The sequence below is a fragment of the Mirounga leonina genome, unplaced genomic scaffold (assembly GCF_011800145.1).
Source record: "Mirounga leonina isolate KUSES-001 unplaced genomic scaffold, KU_Mleo_1.0 Mir_93, whole genome shotgun sequence".
Classification (NCBI taxonomy): domain Eukaryota; kingdom Metazoa; phylum Chordata; class Mammalia; order Carnivora; family Phocidae; genus Mirounga; species Mirounga leonina.
Window position 1 is genome coordinate 7,587,782 of NW_023270854.1, and position 18,169 is coordinate 7,605,950.

Here is an 18,169-nt window from a genome sequence, read left to right on the forward strand (position 1 = left end):
GAAAGAATCTTAAGCAGACTCTGTGCTGAGTGTGGAGCCTGACACAGGGCTCGATCCTACCACCCTGAGATCATGACTTGAGCTGAAACCAAGAGTCTGACACTTAATTCACTGATCCATCTAGGTGCTCCTTTTTTTTTTTTTTAAAGTTTTTATTTAAGTAATTTCTACACCAACATGGGGCTCGAACTCTCAACCCCGAGATCAAGAGTTGTATACTCTCCCGACTGAGCCATCCAGGCACCCCCCGCAAAAAACAGGTTCTAAAACCTTTTTAAGTAGATGGAATTTTAAATTTACATCTTTTATTATGACTTATTTTTTATCATTATTTTCTAAATCTTTTCTTTTTATATTCATAAGGACTAGAGAAAAAATGAATTTTTAAAATATAGATCTTCCTTGACTTACAGTCGGGTTATGTCCCACTGAACTCACTGTTAAATTGAAAATACTGTAAGTTGAAAATGCATTTAATATACCTATCGAATATCACAGATTAGCCATGCCTACCTTAAATGTGCTCATAACACTTACATTAGCCTGCAGTCGGGCAAAATCATCTAACACAAAGCCTTTTTTATAATAAAGTGTTGAATATCCTTGTAGTTTATTGAATATTGTAATGAAAATGAAAAACAGAATAGTTTTATCAGTTATTTACCCTTGTGATCCCTGGCTGACTAGGAGCTGCGGCTGGTTACTGCTGCCTAGCGTCATGAAAATATGTTACTGCATATCACCAGCTGAGGAAGAGATCAAAATTCAAAGTTTGAAATACGGTTTTTACTTAACACATATCACTTTGCTCCATTATAAAGTTGAAAAACTGTAGAGTGAACCATTGTAAGTCAGGGACTATCTGTATACCAATTGAAGGGTAAATGTGATTATGTTAAAGATTCTTTATTACTATGATAATTATATATACTTAGAGAATAACTATTACAGTTCTGCATCACTTATATATAATTTCTCATTTACTTTGGAAATACTTATAACTGAAAAAAAGATGTCTTTTATTTATTTATTTATTATTTTTTAAAAGATTTTATTTATTAGCGGGGGGAGGAGCAAAAGGGAGAGGGACAAAAATACTCTCCACTGAGTGTGGATTCTGATGCGGGGCTCGATCTCACAACCCTGAGATCATGACCTGAGCCAAAATCAAGAGTCAGACACTTAACCAACTGAGCCACCCAGGCACCCTGAAAAGATGGATTTTAGAAGACAGTGAGTTTATAATACCTTTCCTTCTAGCAGTTGGTATAACCATCAGCCTCAGCAGACCTTTACAGAATAAAGAACCAGTAGATTTAATGAGAGCTCTTGAAGATTGTTTTTGAGATTTATATAGCTTATATTCTTTCACCTATTTTTGTTAAACCTTTATGAATTTTAGACTGTGGTGTAACTCATCTGAGGAAGTAATTATATAGGTATGATTTTGCAAAAGTAAAAATTTTATATAATCTAATAAAATTTAAAAATTGTTCTGGGCATCATTATGAAATATATTTAGAAAGGTAGTATTTGTCCTACTTTGTTTAATCATTTTATTTTACTGGTTTGTTGAAGTTTGTTAAGTAGTTGGAGCTAAGCTAGTAAACTTAGTTGAATTATTTATAATTCTCATCTTGGTTGTTAATTCCTTCTCTGAATTATTATAGTGAGGGCTTTAATTTGTGATGTTAAGCAACTATTGCGCGTCTCCTATATATTTGACATGTTTTGTACATTTAGAATGTTTCAAGTTACTTAAAAGAAGAGTTTGAAGCTGTGGATGTTAGGATTGGCTCTGTGGTTTTGGATGAATTATTTCATTCCAGATAATTAAATAAGGTAGTGCATGAAAGGGCCACATTCCCTAAACATATACCATGGTTTACAGCCATATGACTTTGTTCTTGTACTTTTCTCTGTTTTACCTGCTTCTTCTAGACCTCAAAATTTAAAGTTATGCAGGGACCATCATGTGCTGGTTGCTCATTAAATAGTCTTATTTCTTATTAAATATGTAAATTGCTGCCTTTTTTTTTTTTTAAAGATTTTATTTATTTATTTGAGACAAAGAGAATGAGAGAGAGAGAGCACATGAGAGGGGGGAGAGTCAGAGGGAGAAGCAGGCTCCCCGCCGAGCAGGGAGCCCGATGCGGGACTCCATCCAGGGACTCCAGGATCATGACCTGAGCCAAAGGCAGTAGCTTAACCAACTGAGCCACCCAGGCGCCCTGTAAATTGCTGTCTTGATGAAGAGTAAGCTCACAGTATTAGGTAGGTTTATTAGAATACAACAATAACAAATCCATGACCATAAAAGGTATTTAATAATGAAATAAGAAGTTTGATTATAATGATAATATCCTGAAAAAGAAAGATTAATGGAAATAATCTTACTGTTTTAATTATACCTTTAACTTGTGAATTATTTTATCTTCCTGGATAGTAAGTTTTAACATCCATGTTTCCTTACTAATGAGCAGACATGAGAAAAAGGACCTGTACATAAATCTCACGGTTAATGATAAACTTTGAATATGTTTTGACCATACCTTTCCTGGTGGGACTTAGATTTCTGTTTTCTTTCTTTTATTTTTCTCTCTCTTATGGTCTGTTTTAAAAATCATAACCTTATCATTTTCCAAAAACAGAAATAATTATAAGCTAGTGACAGGATTATTTGCAAACTGTAAACGTATGCTGAGTGCTTGATTTTTGCCACTGGGTATTCTAGGAAAAGGAGTGAATGGCAGTGAGAAACATTGTTTGGAAAAAAGTGTAGTGAGATTAAAATTGTGTAACGGCAGACTCTTCTTAGCCTCCTGATGGAAAGTGTGTGTGCGTGCTTGCATGCCTGTGTGTTTGCTTTGGCAGGATTAATTCAGTGAGAAGTGGTGTGGCAAACAAGTTTTTTCCTGGATGGCGATGAGTCTTTTCATTTTTATCTGGCATATTGATAGGTGCAAAAAATAATTTGGAACATAATTACTGGATCACATTATTTCAGATATTCGAATACTTATTTTATTCTGTGTAGGTTGAAAAATACTGCTTTTATTATATTTGTGGCTCAAGTATGTAATTGCTTGGTTAAAACTGTACCATTTCATAGAAACATTGTAAGCTAATGTTTATCCCTCAAGAGAGAGAACGGAGCAGCCTTCTGCCTTCAGAGGATTTTTAGGCAGCAAAAACTTAGAGGACTATGAAATATTTGCCCTAAGTCAGGCTGCTTCGAGTATGGAGGGACAGAGGCAGGTGGAAGGATCATGGTAGCACCTGGGACCCATTTGATTCATTGAGGGGAATGTGGGGCAGACAGCAGATCTTTCTGAAGAAATTACGTTATAAATCAGTGTGTCTGTATTTTTCTCTCCCTCTTTTCCTACAGGGCCCCTGTGTCCACGATGAGGATTCTGGCCTATCGCTCACGGGAAAACCTGCCCTTCAGGCTCTTTTATATCACTGCCATTTTTATGAACATCTGAATCAGATGGTAAAACACTGTTACCTGGGACGGTATACATTTGATTTGAATTTTTCTGCTCTTGATGGAACTTCAGAAGGCAGCGATTTAAATGGTAAGTACATTATATTATTTTTATGAAATCTTTTTATAAACTGTTGAAAACCTATGTGTTTGTTACAAAATATTTGAAAAATAATGAAGGTACACAGGAAAACATTATTCTTTGGGCCCCACTACGCAGACATGACCTTTGTTAATGTCAGGGTGGATTTTCTTCAGTCTTCTCTCTATAGCTTTTGTTTGTTTTACATGATTGTGTTCATATCTATGTACATTTTTGTTCCTTCCTTCCACTAAACATTGCCTAAGCATTTTTCTGTGTTATAAATTCTTCATGGAAACCATTTTGACATCTTATTAATGTTTTATAAGTTATTCCATGCCCTTCAGTAAAGTTTTATGGTTTTTTTTTCTCTATTAGATGTTTTAAACTTTTTGGAAGGTTCTTCCTAGGCAATCGAGAATGAGACCTTTTCCTACTAAATTTTCTAATTTGTCGTGCTAATATATCAAAAAGCTATTTGTTTTTGGTATGGTACTAATTTCTCAAAACATCTTGCTGAAACCTTTTTGTTTCTATTTATAGATTCTTTTGGATTTCCTATGATCTTAGCACATATAAATACTTTTGTCTCATAATAATAAATAACTTAATGATTTAAAAAATAAGTTTTATTTTAAAATTAATTTTTAATAGTAATTTTTGAAAATCTTTACATGGGGCGCCTGGGTGGCTCAGTCGTTAAGTGTCTGCCTTCGGCTCAGGTCATGATCCCAGGGTCCTGGGATCGAGCCCCACATCGGGCTCCCTGCTCCGCGGGAAGCCTGCTTCTCCCTCTCCCACTCCCCCTGCTTGTGTTCCCTCTCTCCTTGTGTCTCTCTGTCAAGTAAATAAATCTTTAAAAAAAAAAAAAAAAAGAAAATCTTGACATAATTTCACACTTATAGAAAAGATGCAAGAATGCAAGAACATTCTCAAATGTTAACATTTTACTGCATTTGTTCCCCTACGCCATGTGTATGTATATGTATGTGTGTATAAATAAAATTTATTTATTTTACATATATATACATATATATGTTTTTTTCTTATATATATATATTTTTTTTTTTTTTTCTTTTCTGAGCTATTCTAAGAGTGAATTGCAGACATAGTTCCTTTACTCCCAGACTTAAATGTGAATTTCTAATTCACTTTTCTGCTCAATTCTTGGAGGAAATAAGAGGAAAATGACATTTGATGAAGGTTTTGAACATTTTTTTTTTTTTTTTAAAGAGGAAGAGAGCGAGAGATGGGGTGGAGGGAGGGGTAGCGGGAGAGGGGAAGAGAATCTTAAGCAAGCTCTGCACGCAGTATGGACCCTGATGTGGGGCTTCATTTCCTAACCCTGAGATCATGACCTGACCTGAAATCAGAGTCAGATGCTTAACCAACTGAGCCATCCAGGCACCCCAGAAATTTCTGAAAATTTAAATAAATGCCCTTATTAGGAAAGTGACCCATTTCATTGTTTGGATTTCTCTGGATCAGTGTTACTCGAAGCATGGCCCTTGAACCAACATCATTGAAATCTTTTGTGAACTTGTTAAATGCAAAATTATGGCTCCCACCCTGATTTGGGGGAGTAGAATCTCTGGGAATAGGACCCAGGAAATTGCTTTAACAAACGCTTTATGATTCTTAGGCACATTAAAGTTTGGGAGCTGGTGGTCTTGATAAATTGTATTAGATTTAGGTAAGCAAACTCCACTAATTGTCATTAAAATTTTTGTGAAACAAGCTTTATACATAAATTAATTAAGAATAATAACAATTAAGCAAACTTTTTTCCTTACTTCTTGGTTGGTTTCCTGTAACAAGTTCTTGATTGGTTTCCTATAACAAGTATTCTTTCTGTTAAATGTTCTAGTACCCAGGAGACTGTATTCATATTGATAGTTTTCCTGTTGTCACAGGTTTAGATGACTCATTCAAGTTTTGGAGTGCTCCATCTAGGATGTCCAATCAAGATCAAGATTCAAGTTCTCTCTCCACCTTGGAAACAATGGTACTTCTAAAGAATGCATAAGTGCTTTATTTTGAATCTCTGAAAAGATTTGAATTTACATAGTGGACAATAAGACGGTATAAAAAGTATAAGGTTATGATTAAAGTAGCTGTGATTTACTTGTTTATTTTTTTTGAAATTTTTTATTTGCTTATTTTTTTTAAGTAATCTCTGTAGCCAGCTTGGGGCTCAGACCCACAACCCTGAGATCGAGAGTCGCATGCTCCACTGACTGAGCCAGCCAGGCGCCTGACAGCCGTGATTTTTTTGAACTGCTGTCTGTGTAGAACTAGGGTGTGATGTAGTCATATAGCTATACTGAATGTCCTTTTAGATGAATTTACAACCTTTCTTATACCTTATTTGATAGAACAGAAGCATAAAAGTTTAAAAATGTTTATCAGTAGTAATAGAATAGATCCCATCTGATAATAATGCTTGAATACCATGCAGTTTTGCTTAAGGGCAAAGCAATTTGGAGAAAGTGGACCCATTCAAATGATTCCAGTTTGGTAGTGGAGGTTTTAAGCTTTTTTCTAAATATTTGCAACAGATAGACGCTTGTTTTGATTATCTGAAATACCAGAAATTTATGCCTGCCTGCCTTCCTTTTTCTTTTCATTCATAAGTTGCTTTGTTCTAAAAAGTTTGAGACACACTTAGTATTTCTAAATATGACTGATACTAGGTTTCACTTGTTTTACAAGCATATGAAATCATTTCCTCTCAATTGGGAAACATTACATTGCATCCTAGAGTGTTTTTGGAATAGTTACTGTGTCGTAGACCCTATCAGGAAGGCAAAGGCTTGGCCCTCCTGCTACAGGAGCAAAAATAATATGAGAATAATAAATAATTATAAGGCAATAATAAGATTCACTTCCTGTAGTTTCTCAGCACTGGTACTTTTTGCTGCAGTTTTAGGAGTTATTTTTTATCCCTAGACTCAGGAGAGTTTGTGGTTAGTGCTGCATTGAACCTTTATTTGGAAAAGTAGGGTAATTACCCCAGTTCCACTAGATGTCATGCTTTCCTTTCCATGCTAGAAATAGTATGTATCTTCGTCTCAACAAGAGAAATAATATGATTAAATGCAAAAAAGAGCTGTATTAGTTATTTAATTCACAGAAGGGCAGCATTAATATGTGCTTAAAAGTAATTCTTAGGCTTCCCTGTTTATTGAAAGGGCTATCTGTAGACTAACCTTGAAATTTGTACATTCTTCAGTTCTTTGCTTATAGTAGGTACTCAGTAAGTAGCAATTGCTCTAATTAACTTTGAGTCATCTTAGCTGTTTTGTAGATACCAAGTTGTATTTATCCTATGCAAGAATACTTAAGTACTTTTGCATTTCTGTATTTGATAAGAGAATGATAATAATATGTATATCATATATAGTAATATATATTTTAATAATAACAAATATAGATCAAGATACTAGATTTTCTGAGGAAAATCTTAGAAATACATTATTTATTGTAATCATTATTAAAATAGAAGCACCTCTATTAGCATAAGACTCTTTAACTTGTGTTTGGATGTTACATATTCTTTTAGAAATATATACCAATGAAATCTTTTTTTTTTAAGAAATCTTATTATAGCTCTATGTGAGATTGATTTTGTGTAGTTTCTCAAGAGATAATTATCTATCAGTCAATTCTTCCTTTTCTTCTTTTGGATTCCAAATAGAAGAGCTTTGGTATTGGTGACTTACTCACCAGATTGGTGACTTTTATTCACAGAAGTAGTCTCATTACCAAATTTTGCTAACTGTCATGTTTTTCTTGCCATGCGAGATACTGTATGTTTTTGTTCCAACAGGAAAAATAAATTTGGAGAATTTATTCATTATATCAGTATTTATTTATTTATTTTTAAAGATTTATTTATTTATTTTTGGGGGGAGTGCTTGGGAGGGAAGGGCAGAGAGAGAGGGAGAAACCTCAACAGACTGCACTGAGCACAGAGCCTGACATGGGGCTCCATCCCACAACCCCGAGATCATGACCTGAGCTGGAATTAAGAGTCAGACACTTAACCAACTAAGCCACCCAGGTGCCCATATACTAGTATTACTTTAAACCTAAGCTGTCATACCTAGACCAGCTAATAATTTTTTTTTTTTTTAAGATTTTATTTATTTATTTGATGGAGAGAGACAGCGAGAGAGTGAACACAAGCAGGGGGAGTGGGAGAGGGAGAAGCAGGCTTCCTGCGGAGCAGGCAGCCTGATGTGGGGCTCGATCCCAGGACTCTGGGATCATGACCTGAGCCAAAGACAGACGCTTAACGACTGGGCCACCCAGGCGCCCCGTAGACCAGCTAATAATTTCTTAAGTATAAGTTACAAATTGAGGTATCAGTTCAGTGGATTTAAATTTTGCAAATAAGTGTATCTGGTAATTTATATCATTATTTTGTGTATTTCCCAGATATGAGAAAAGATGCAATTATTTTATTGGTTTTTCCATTTTGTCTTTCTAAGGGAAGCACTGTCTTTTGATTTGGGTCATATCATCTCGTGTGCTGTCACTGGTTCTTATCCATTCTGTGCAGTTAATGCCACATTAGGGACTTTCATGGTGTTATCTAATGAATGTATTAGTTCATTTGTTTGGCAAACTTTGTAGCGATTGGGACATGTGTGTTCATAAATTAGAGGGTAAAGAGTGTCATTTTCATGTTGGTGCATTGCCCTTCTAAGTAACCGTCTTTTCAGAGATGAATTCTATCCAGCTCAGTGTCTCCTCCCAGGTAGGAGGGGTCAGGCATTGGTTGGTTTTCCTCCTGAAATCTCATCTCTACTTCTTAGAAATATCCACACTAGATGGGTACTTACGCCTAGTATACACCGGTATGCAACAAGAGTTTTCTAACCAAAATACGTGTTTTTGGTTTTTTTTTACTGCTATGGAGCAGAATTATGTCTGTATTTTTTGAATCTGTTTTATCAGTTGTCAAAGGAGATGTGGCTTCTTTCCTTTTGAGCTTTTCTTTGTGAAATATGTGATTCTTTGGAACTTTGGGAGCACTAGTTTAAATAAAACTGATTTTATTTTAGTTTATTTAAACATTTAAAGAGAAATTACTCATGGGATTTTTACTATTGCTATTTTACAAAAGAAGAGATTAGGCATGCAATGAATAAGTGTCTTGTTCAAGGTTCCAGTGCTGGTAACTGATAAGAGCATTATTTGAATCCAGAAGTATGTTTGGCTCTAGAGCCCAGGTTGTTGACCGTGACGTTCTGCTCCTTCACAACAAAGCCAGATGTGATAGGTGCCATAGTAGATGTCATAGTCAAGGTGCAGTGAGGTTACATTAGAGAGTATGATGAAATAGAAAGTGATTTTGTATAAGAAGTGTCAATTGAAATGAGCTTTAAAGGATTAATCTTTCTTAGATGTATGCACACATTTGCAGGGAGCCGAAAAGATATTCAGATATGTCTTACGATTCAGTACTCTCTGACAAGAGTTGAAATTCTAGTCAGGAACATGAAGCACAATGTGAAAATAATTGCATGCGTGGTTGTGTGGTACTAAAAGCATTAGATACTCAGAGAATGCCTGGTTTGTTTGGAGTGTGGAACAAAGGCTAAAGTTTAATTACCAGATAGGGGTTAGCTAAGAGAGCTAAATCTGTTTTTGGGTTTGAAGAGGTAAGATATAATAGCTATAAAGATACAGATATAAAGATATTTCAGCTGAGTAAAATGCACGAAACATTACAGTTGACATTATAGAAAAATACGTATTGGTATTTGTGTGATGGTAGTTATGAGTTTTATAGAACGAAACGTAGACCAAGGACAGTTAAAGCAGGGATGAATCAAAGTAGCGTTTTAGAAGAAAAATCATTTTGACGTAGGGATTAGTGAAAGAGTAGGTACATACATCCAGTGCAATGACCCCAGGAAAACGTGGGGAGACAGCAGTTTGCATGATGGGGAGAGAAAGAGAATGATATACTTTGTTTAAATAAATTTCAACCACCTGTGGATTACCCAGGATCTAAGAACCTGTATATTTTAGTTAGAAAGAAAATATAAGTGAGATTCTAGTTCCTAAGTGTTAGTAATATAGGCCACAGGACTGTAATACAATGAAAATAAGTTTGTTGTGTGTCTGGTGGTTTTTTTTTTTTTTTTTTTGAATAAAAATTTAATATTGATTCTTTTTAAAAGGTATATTTATTTATTTTAGAGAGAGAGAGCGCGTGCATAAGCAGGGGGAGGAGCAGAGGCAGAGGGAGTAAGAGAGAGAAGCAGATTCCCCGCTGAGCGCGAAGCCTGACGCCAGGCTTGACCCATGAGATCATGACCTGAGTCAAAAATCAAGAGTCAAGATGCTCAATTGACTGAGCCACCCAGGCGCTCCTAATATTGATTGTTTTAATAAGACTTAGATATTGATGGTTAATAATACCTCCATATCAGTTTATTCTACTATCATTTTTTTTCTATGTGACATTAGAATGAATATAATGGCTAGTGAAAATAGAGTATTCATTCCATTCTGTGTACATAGCCTGTACTGTTTTATAAATATTCTTTTAAAAATTGTTAGAAAGAGCAAATATTTGTGTTTTTTTCTGTATTTTGTATTCACTTTGGTGTGTTTGAAGTTATCCAGACTAAGTTACTGTAGAGGTATAGCCGTTAACTGTTGAGTGCAAACATTTAAAGAAATTGGCAAAAACGTTTTGAGATCGATTTTAGCAACTTTATTAAGCAGGTAACTGTAACTGAAATAAGTAAAATAGGGTTGGGTGTTATTTTATATTTGCACTAAAATATATTTCCTTAATTTTGGTTAAAGTGGTTATTTTATGTAGTTAGTTTTGATATATGTGTTGAGTCAACTTTGGGCCTTTAGAGCTCAGGTGACAATAGCCTCTAGTTTGCTGTTTGCTGGAGGTCCACGGATGGGTTACGGTGTTAAATCTATACCATTTGAGAATGGTACCCTTTCATGAGCGAAGAAGCGGTGTCTTCGAGAATTCAAGTATTTGGCGTAGGGTTACAAAGCTAATGGAGAACGGAATAGGATGACAAGCTCTAGGAAACTTGTTCTCTTAAATTATATACAGTAGGGCATAGGGATCGTGATTATCTCCGAGGGTTAAGTCTCTGCATGCGAGTGAGTGATCTTATAGTTAGGCAACAATCTTATATCATCTTATGCTCATTCCTTCACTGATATTTCTCTGAGCTTCCTTTTTTTTTGTATTATACACAATCCATTTGAATCATGGATCTGTATAGTCGAAGTGATTAAAGTTCTTGTTATAATTTGGTGAGAATTAATGATTACAAATTGTGAAGCATGCCAGAGCTTTTCTGCTGTTGGACATAGAGACAGGTATCATCTATAGTACTGAACACATGAAACCTGGAGTTCCTTAGAAACTTCCATACTTTGATTTTTGCCATGTTTTAAAAATGTGAGTTGAGGGGCGCCTGTGTGGCTCAGATGGTTAAGCGTCTGCCTTCGGCTCAGGTCATGATCCCAGGGTCCTGGGATCGAGTCCCACATCGGGCTCCCTGCTAGGCGGGGAGTCTCCTTCTCCCTCTGCCTCTGCCTCTCTCTCTCTCTCTCTGACTCTCATGAATAAATAAATAAAAAACATTTGAAAAAAAAAATGTGAGTTGATTTGTACCCTGTCTTTTTCATCTCACAGATCCTCATTTTCTTCCTTTGTTCTCTTTTAATTTTTTAAAAACCAAATGACTTACTTGGGAGCCAGTCTACTTTTGATGAAAGAAGATACAGAAAATATTATAAAATTACTTGACAAGTAAAATACTCAAGTCCTAAATTAGCTTTCAAAAAACTTTGAAGTATCCAGTGAACACTTTCATTTCTGTAGGGCAGAATACAAAGAAAATAGTTTTGAACATAGATGCATTTTGTTTGTATGACAGAAATTGTCTGTCTTTTTTTAAACCCAAATTCTACTTTGATACGGTAAACAACTTTTCTATTTTCTGTTACTTCAAAGGGACTCTTTTAAAATTGTAACTGCCTATTTTACAATGAGGCATGATTTAGAAAGCTTCTTTAGCTATCAAATCTATTTATAAACACATTGAAGAAAAGGTTATTATTTTTTTAGTTTTTACAAGCAAAATTTGATTCTGTTTTAGGACAGTGGCTTTAAGTAACACCAATTAATCTGTACTAACAGGGTTTTATTGCCTCTTATAATACCAGTAAGGTGAGAAGGCTAGAAGTATATATACTTCAATTCAAGGAAAACTCAGTTTTATTTGTCTTATCAAGGAAATGTAAATTGAAAATCTCAGGATGTGTCGTGTGGCAGACAGGAAAGAGGAAAATGTCTAGATTGTGATTTTGTACTGAAGTCATTTTAATGAACAGAGCAATGACAGATAGAATAATTAGACAGACTCCCTGTTATGAGGACAGCCCTGGCCTCCCACTTGGGGCTTTATGGCTACTATGAGAGCAAATGAGAAGGTGTGTTCTCCGCTGTGGGGGGAAGAGGTGACTGAGCATGCTCCGCTTGGCTGGCCAGCATTCTGGAGGTTTGTCTGAGGACTTCCTCTGACCTGAGTGTATTGATCTGTCATGAATGTAGTCCTCAACTGAGAATCCTAATTAGAGTGTGACCTTGTAGTCCTTATCTCTAAATGAGGATCTGGACTAGATCAGGCCTTTTCTACCTGTGGCATTATGGGCTCATGTGAACCTCCTCCACCTTCCAGAAGCTAATACTTGAATTTTAAAATGGATTAGTTGTTACTTGGATTTCAAGATAACAAGTAACATATTTACATATTGATATCTGTATTATTACAGATAATCAAATATCCATTGGAGATTATTTTCAAACAAGCAAGGATTTGAGCATAGAACCAGAGCTATTCAGTTTAATACTTTTTTGTCTTGTTAAAATAATAATGTGCTAATATAGCAAATTTAAAAAATATAGATAGGTTAGTAGAAATATAAATCACCCATAATCAAGTTTTAAGACACAATGTATTACTATATAAAGAAGTCTTTGTGTTTTCTCAACCATACAGGGTAAGTTATAATACAGCTCTTAGGTTAGGTGCTTTCTAAAATCATATTTTCTAAATCTGTGTATCACTTCCTTGGATTATACTGAGGAAAATCACACCTTTTATTAATGTCTGACCTTTGGTCACACCTTGTGATTTGGCTTTCTTCTAATGAGCCAGGTATTCCGTGGGCCCTTAGAAATCTTTTTTTCCTGCACTGAGTGCTACCTCTGTTTTTGTCAGTAGTGAGGACTGGATATGGCCTGTCCCCTCTTTCTGCCCAAATGTTTAAAGGCCAAAACATACTCCTTTAACTTTTGCGTAATTCACTGTCCCTGAGAGAGCCTACCCTACTTGATTCATAATAGGAGCGGTTCTTTTATAAGTTTCAAATGGCACACACAGGGGTGTTCAGTGAAAAGGTAAAGGATTCTAGCATCATTGTCCTCTTAGATTTTATTATACAAACAAAGGGGCTTATGGCGGTGCCAGATCGTCTTTGTGATATCAGTCTCAGTTGTTGTTATCTTCACAGACTGTGAAAGTTATTTGGATGTCTGTTGACAGGGATTTTTTTTTTTTTTCTTAGAGCCAGTTGTAGGTAAATACATTTTTAGAAAAATAAATTTTAGGGGCACCTGGGTGGCTCAGTCGTTAAGCGCCTGCCTTCGGCTCAGGTCATGATCCCAGGGTCCTGGGATCAAGCCCCGCATCGGGCTCCCTGCTCGGTGGGAAGCCTGCTTCTCCCTCTCCCACTTCCCCTGCTTGTGTTCCCCTTCTCGCTGTGTCTCTCTCTCATCAAATAAATAAATAAAATATTAAAAAAAAAGAAAAATAAATTTTAGGTTTTTTCCTATTATCTGGATCTAATATTAGATAAAATAAGGTATTTAATATATGATTATTTATGAGTGTTTATTTAGACTGAAATTTATCCAGGTTTACTTATTTAGATGACTTTATGTGCTTGGCTTACATTTGTTGGCTACAGCTTTCTGTTATTTATTTGTTATTGTAATGTCATACTTGAAGTAGTGAGAGATGATTAAAGTCTTAAGTTGAAAGGGGTATTTTAAAAACTATATAAATTCCATCTACCATTTTCTTCAGATTTATATTCTCTTTACTAACAGAAACTGAAAACAAAAATACCCTTGGTTTTTGCTTTTATTCTATCATATCAAGTCTAATAAGGTATCCTACTTTATATGTTAAGATAAATACACAATCAATATACAAGTTCTGAGCTGTATGGTATCTGAGTTTGAGGTAGGGTTGATTCATAAGTTCTAGTGACAGCTCATACTGTATGCATGTGCTGACATGGAGATTATCCAGGTTTGGGAAGTTCAGGCTATTTCAGAGAAAATAAATTGATGGTAAGAAAAAGAGGGATCTGACCTCTCCAGATAAGGTATTTTTCACATAGAAGGGGCCAGATACATCAGTTTGAACTTTTTCCATTTTAGGAGGCTGCATAGTCTGCTCATCTGTAAACCTATAGGTGAAATTGTGTTTGTCTTCTACAGAATTTATGTTATGTTTAATGTTTTAAAAAATACTGTATTCTGAAACACAGTGTTAACATACTGCCTGAAACGGTTCTTTTGTGATATGGGGAAAGGTAGAGAAAAATCTATTAATATTTCTGTTGACTTTTTTCTTAGGCACTATTAAAATTTGTGTGTGCCATTTGAAACTGATAAGAAGAACCCCTCTTACTATGAGTCAAGTAGGGCAGACTATCTCAGGGACGGTGAATCATGCAAAAGTTAAAGGAGCATGATTTAGCTTTTTAACATTTGGGCAATAAGTGGGTATGAGCCATATCCAGACCTTAAAATCCGAAATGGGCTTCAAATCAAAACTTTGCTACTTTGAGTTACTGATTTACATAAATCCCAGCAGGTCTTGTAAGAAGCAGGAAAGTGCCATTCAAAAAACCTACAACTCTCAAGATATGGAATGTTTTCCAGTCATATGATCTAGTGTAGTTTTGTTATTAACCTTCTTGTTTAAGGTTATTTTGTGTACGTATTGCTTCTGTTTCAGTTTCCATGTGATAACACTAATGAATGAATGTTAAGAATAAAATAATTTTCTCTGCCCCTTGATAGGTGGCACCTTCGTCGGGGAGTGCTGAATTTCTACCACTTGGGCCCTCAGCAGTGTCTCTCCCTGAAGCCTCACACGACCAGTTGGTGGCTCAAGGTACCCTTTTAGGAAGACATTCTGCTTTCGAAAAGAAAAATGACAAGTCCGTCAGGATATTTTGAAATAAATGTCTACATAAGAACAAAATTAAATAAGTCACAAGACACAGTGAATGTCTAGATAAGAACAAAATGAAGTGGACTGGAACATGATAGAATAAATATATCAGAAATTAACAAAACAAATGCCCTTAACTAATAAATGGAATGTAGTTGTCTGATTGCCATATGGTTTCTTATTAGTTAAGTGTAGATATTTAGTGTTTGAACTGGGGAATTAATAGATATTAGTTACCTTCATTTTTCTCCTTCTTTAGGGAAAACACTTCAGTTTACCACAGTAGTCCACTTGAAAGTGGAGAGAATCTGGTCATAGGTATTTTTCAAGGGAAGTACTTCTATTTTAAAGTCTACAAAATGTGTTGCATCTTTATTAGAAATGCTTGATGATTCATTGTTTGTGTATAACACCCAGTGAATCATGGAACACTACATCAAAAACTAATGATGTAATGTATGGTGATTAACAGAACATAATAAAATAAAAAAAATGCTTGATGAGTAGCCTGGGATTTATTTTTATTAATGGCAATATATAAATTCTATTCTTTGTATTAGGGACTGCTTCCAACGCTATTATGCTTCAACCTTTATATGTTTGGAAGATTACAACTTAGCTTTTGTTTGTCCTAGAGAATGTACAGGCCTTTATTCAGTAGCATTAAATTCATCACTTGTAAGCAATATGCTACCTAAAAAAGAAGAATTTTAAACACTGAAGTATAAGCAATCAGCAGGGAAAAGGTTTTCTAAAACTTCAGAAATAATTGCTTAATGAAGACTTTACTCTGAATTTTTATTACAGTGTTTGTTCCCTAACTTCCTAAACAATGTCCCATTTTGTTTTTTTTAGTAATATATGTTAACAATATAAAAAAGTGTTTAATTGTAGAAAGTACTTATTTGATCCTCTAGAGAATAAAAGGAGCAAACTCACATTGTTTAAATAGTTGAGGACACAGAGGATGAAATGAAATTTGATAATGAATTTCATGAACATTTATCTCTAAAAGTATGTTGCATTACTCTTTTTTAATAACTTCATTGAGAATAATTTACATATCATACAGTCACCCATTTAATAAGTGAATTCGGGCGCCTGGGTGGCTCAGTTGGTTAAGCGACTGCCTTCGGCTCAGGTCAAGATCCTGGAGTCCCGGGATCGAGTCCCGCATCGGGCTCCCTGCTAGGCAGGGAGTCTGCTTCTCCCTCTGACCCTCCTCCCTCTCATGCTCTCTGTCTCTCATTCTCTCTGTCTCAAATAAATAAATAAAAAAAATCTTTAAAAAAAAAAAAAAGTGAATTCATTGGTTTTGAGTCTATTCACAGAGCTGTGCAAGGATCACCACAATTAATTTTAGAACATTTTCATTTTCATCGCCCCAAAAAGAAACCTCGCCATTAGCAATCACTCCTCATCTCTTTTGATCCTTCCCAGTCCTAGGCCAGAGTTAATCTACTTTCCTTCTTTATAGATTTGCCTGTTATGGAAACTTCATAAAAAAGCAATCATATAGTATGTGTTTTTCTGTGACTGTTTTTTTTTTTCCACTTAGCATAATGTTTTCACGGTTGATCCATGTTGTATTATGTGTCAGTACTTAATTTCTTTTTATTGCTAAAAATATTCCACTGTATGGATAGACCACATTTTATTTACCCATTCATCATTTGATGGACATTCGGATTTTTCACGTTTTGGCTATCATGAATAATACCTCTACGGACATTCATGTACAGGTTTTTGTGTGGACATACAGTTATGTGGGCTTTTTTGTTTTGTTTTTTGTTGCATTATTCTTGATTTGGATTTATTTTATTTTCAAGGATTGTGCTTAGAATGTGTATTCATGCACAGTTTTACTGGTTACCAATCACTTAAGCATGTATATTTGACAAAAGAGCTTCTTAGTCCTTTTTGTTGAATCTGCCACTGAACAGTGCTGCAAAGCATTGAATATATATTGTGTGTGAGCCAAATACTAGAGCAGTTATTTTGTTGTTCGGTATCTTCTTGAATCTCATCCCTTTAAAATAGTATTAAGATAAAATGTGATTTTTTTTTTTTTGGTGATAACGAGATTTTAGTTCCTCAGCTAGAACATCTAGCAGGATTTGCCAGTGAAGCTGGTTAGTCCTTTTATTTGTTGTTTTGCTAATTCTTAATTAACCAGGGAATTAATATGCTCCAAAGTGATTTAGGACAGAGTGAAAAAATTTTTCTCTAACGTGTACATTAGGGCCACTTTAGACATCCAACTTTACATTTTTAAATTTAGTTTCTAACTTCCGTAAAAGAAAAATTATTTTATTAAAAAAAAAAACCTAACAGGATCTCTTTTGATCTGTAAGCTTACATTTGATATACAAAGGTGAAAGGAATCATTAAAAAATAAAAACGTTCGTGTATTTGAGTACTACTAACATAAATAACTAGGATAATTTTCTCTAGATAAAATATAAAAGTTTATTTAAATATATTAGATGAGTTTGAATTTCTTAACCTCTGTGCCCTCCCCTTTTATTGATCTTCTTCTGTATACTTGGCCTAAAAATGCTGAAAACGTGGAATACATATCTTCTGAATATTTAAATTTTTCCCTTAAAATCAATTGAACTGTTTCTGTGGAATTACCTAAATTTACTTTTCCAAACTTTATTTAGTTTAAAATGTCAGGTCTTTCTTGATGTTACATAGTCCCGAAGTTATATAGTACTAATTCTTCCCCCGAAGGAATTAGTTTATTACAAAGGAAAAATTAAACTTTTCATGCTTTTCCCGCTGGGATGCACTGAATCTCTACTCATGAGGAAACACCAGACATCAGATGTTCTACAAAGTAACTGGCCTGTGCTCTTTGCAAAATGTCAAGGCCCTGAAAGACAAAGCAAGTCTGAGGAAATCTTCCAGTTTAGAACCCAAAGAGACATGACAGCTAAATGCAAGGTGTGATCCTGAATCGGATCCAAACAAGAACTCTGGAGCTACAAAGGACATTAGTGTGACAATATGCCAAATTTGGAAAAGGTCTATAGATTAGAGGCTACCACTGTGTCATATTAATTTTCTGTTTGCTAATTGTACCGTGATTATAAAAGACAAAGTTTGTTTAGGAAATAATTTAGGGCCGAAGGGGCATTTGCAACTTACAAGCAGTTCATAAGAAGATAGGTATATAGGTAGATAAAATGTGGTAAAACATTAATATATAGGGATCTGGGCCAAGGTATATGGGAATTCTTTGTACTCTTGTACTTTCTGTAAGTCTGAATTTATTCAAAGTAT

The 18,169-nt window shown here is 35.0% G+C and overlaps 1 protein-coding gene across 4 annotated transcripts in view; it reads left to right on the forward strand.

Annotated features, from left to right (window-relative positions):
• The window catches only part of RTTN (rotatin), a 152,266-nt gene that overhangs the window by 94,327 nt on the left and 39,770 nt on the right, over window positions 1-18,169 (forward strand). For all 4 annotated transcript variants that reach the window (XM_034996118.1, XM_034996119.1, XM_034996121.1 and 1 more), the window contains 3 exons: window positions 3,392-3,581; window positions 5,486-5,577; window positions 14,728-14,821. In XM_034996118.1, the coding sequence (XP_034852009.1) occupies window positions 3,392-3,581; window positions 5,486-5,577; window positions 14,728-14,821 (376 nt within the window). The remainder of the gene's footprint in view (window positions 1-3,391; window positions 3,582-5,485; window positions 5,578-14,727; window positions 14,822-18,169) is intronic.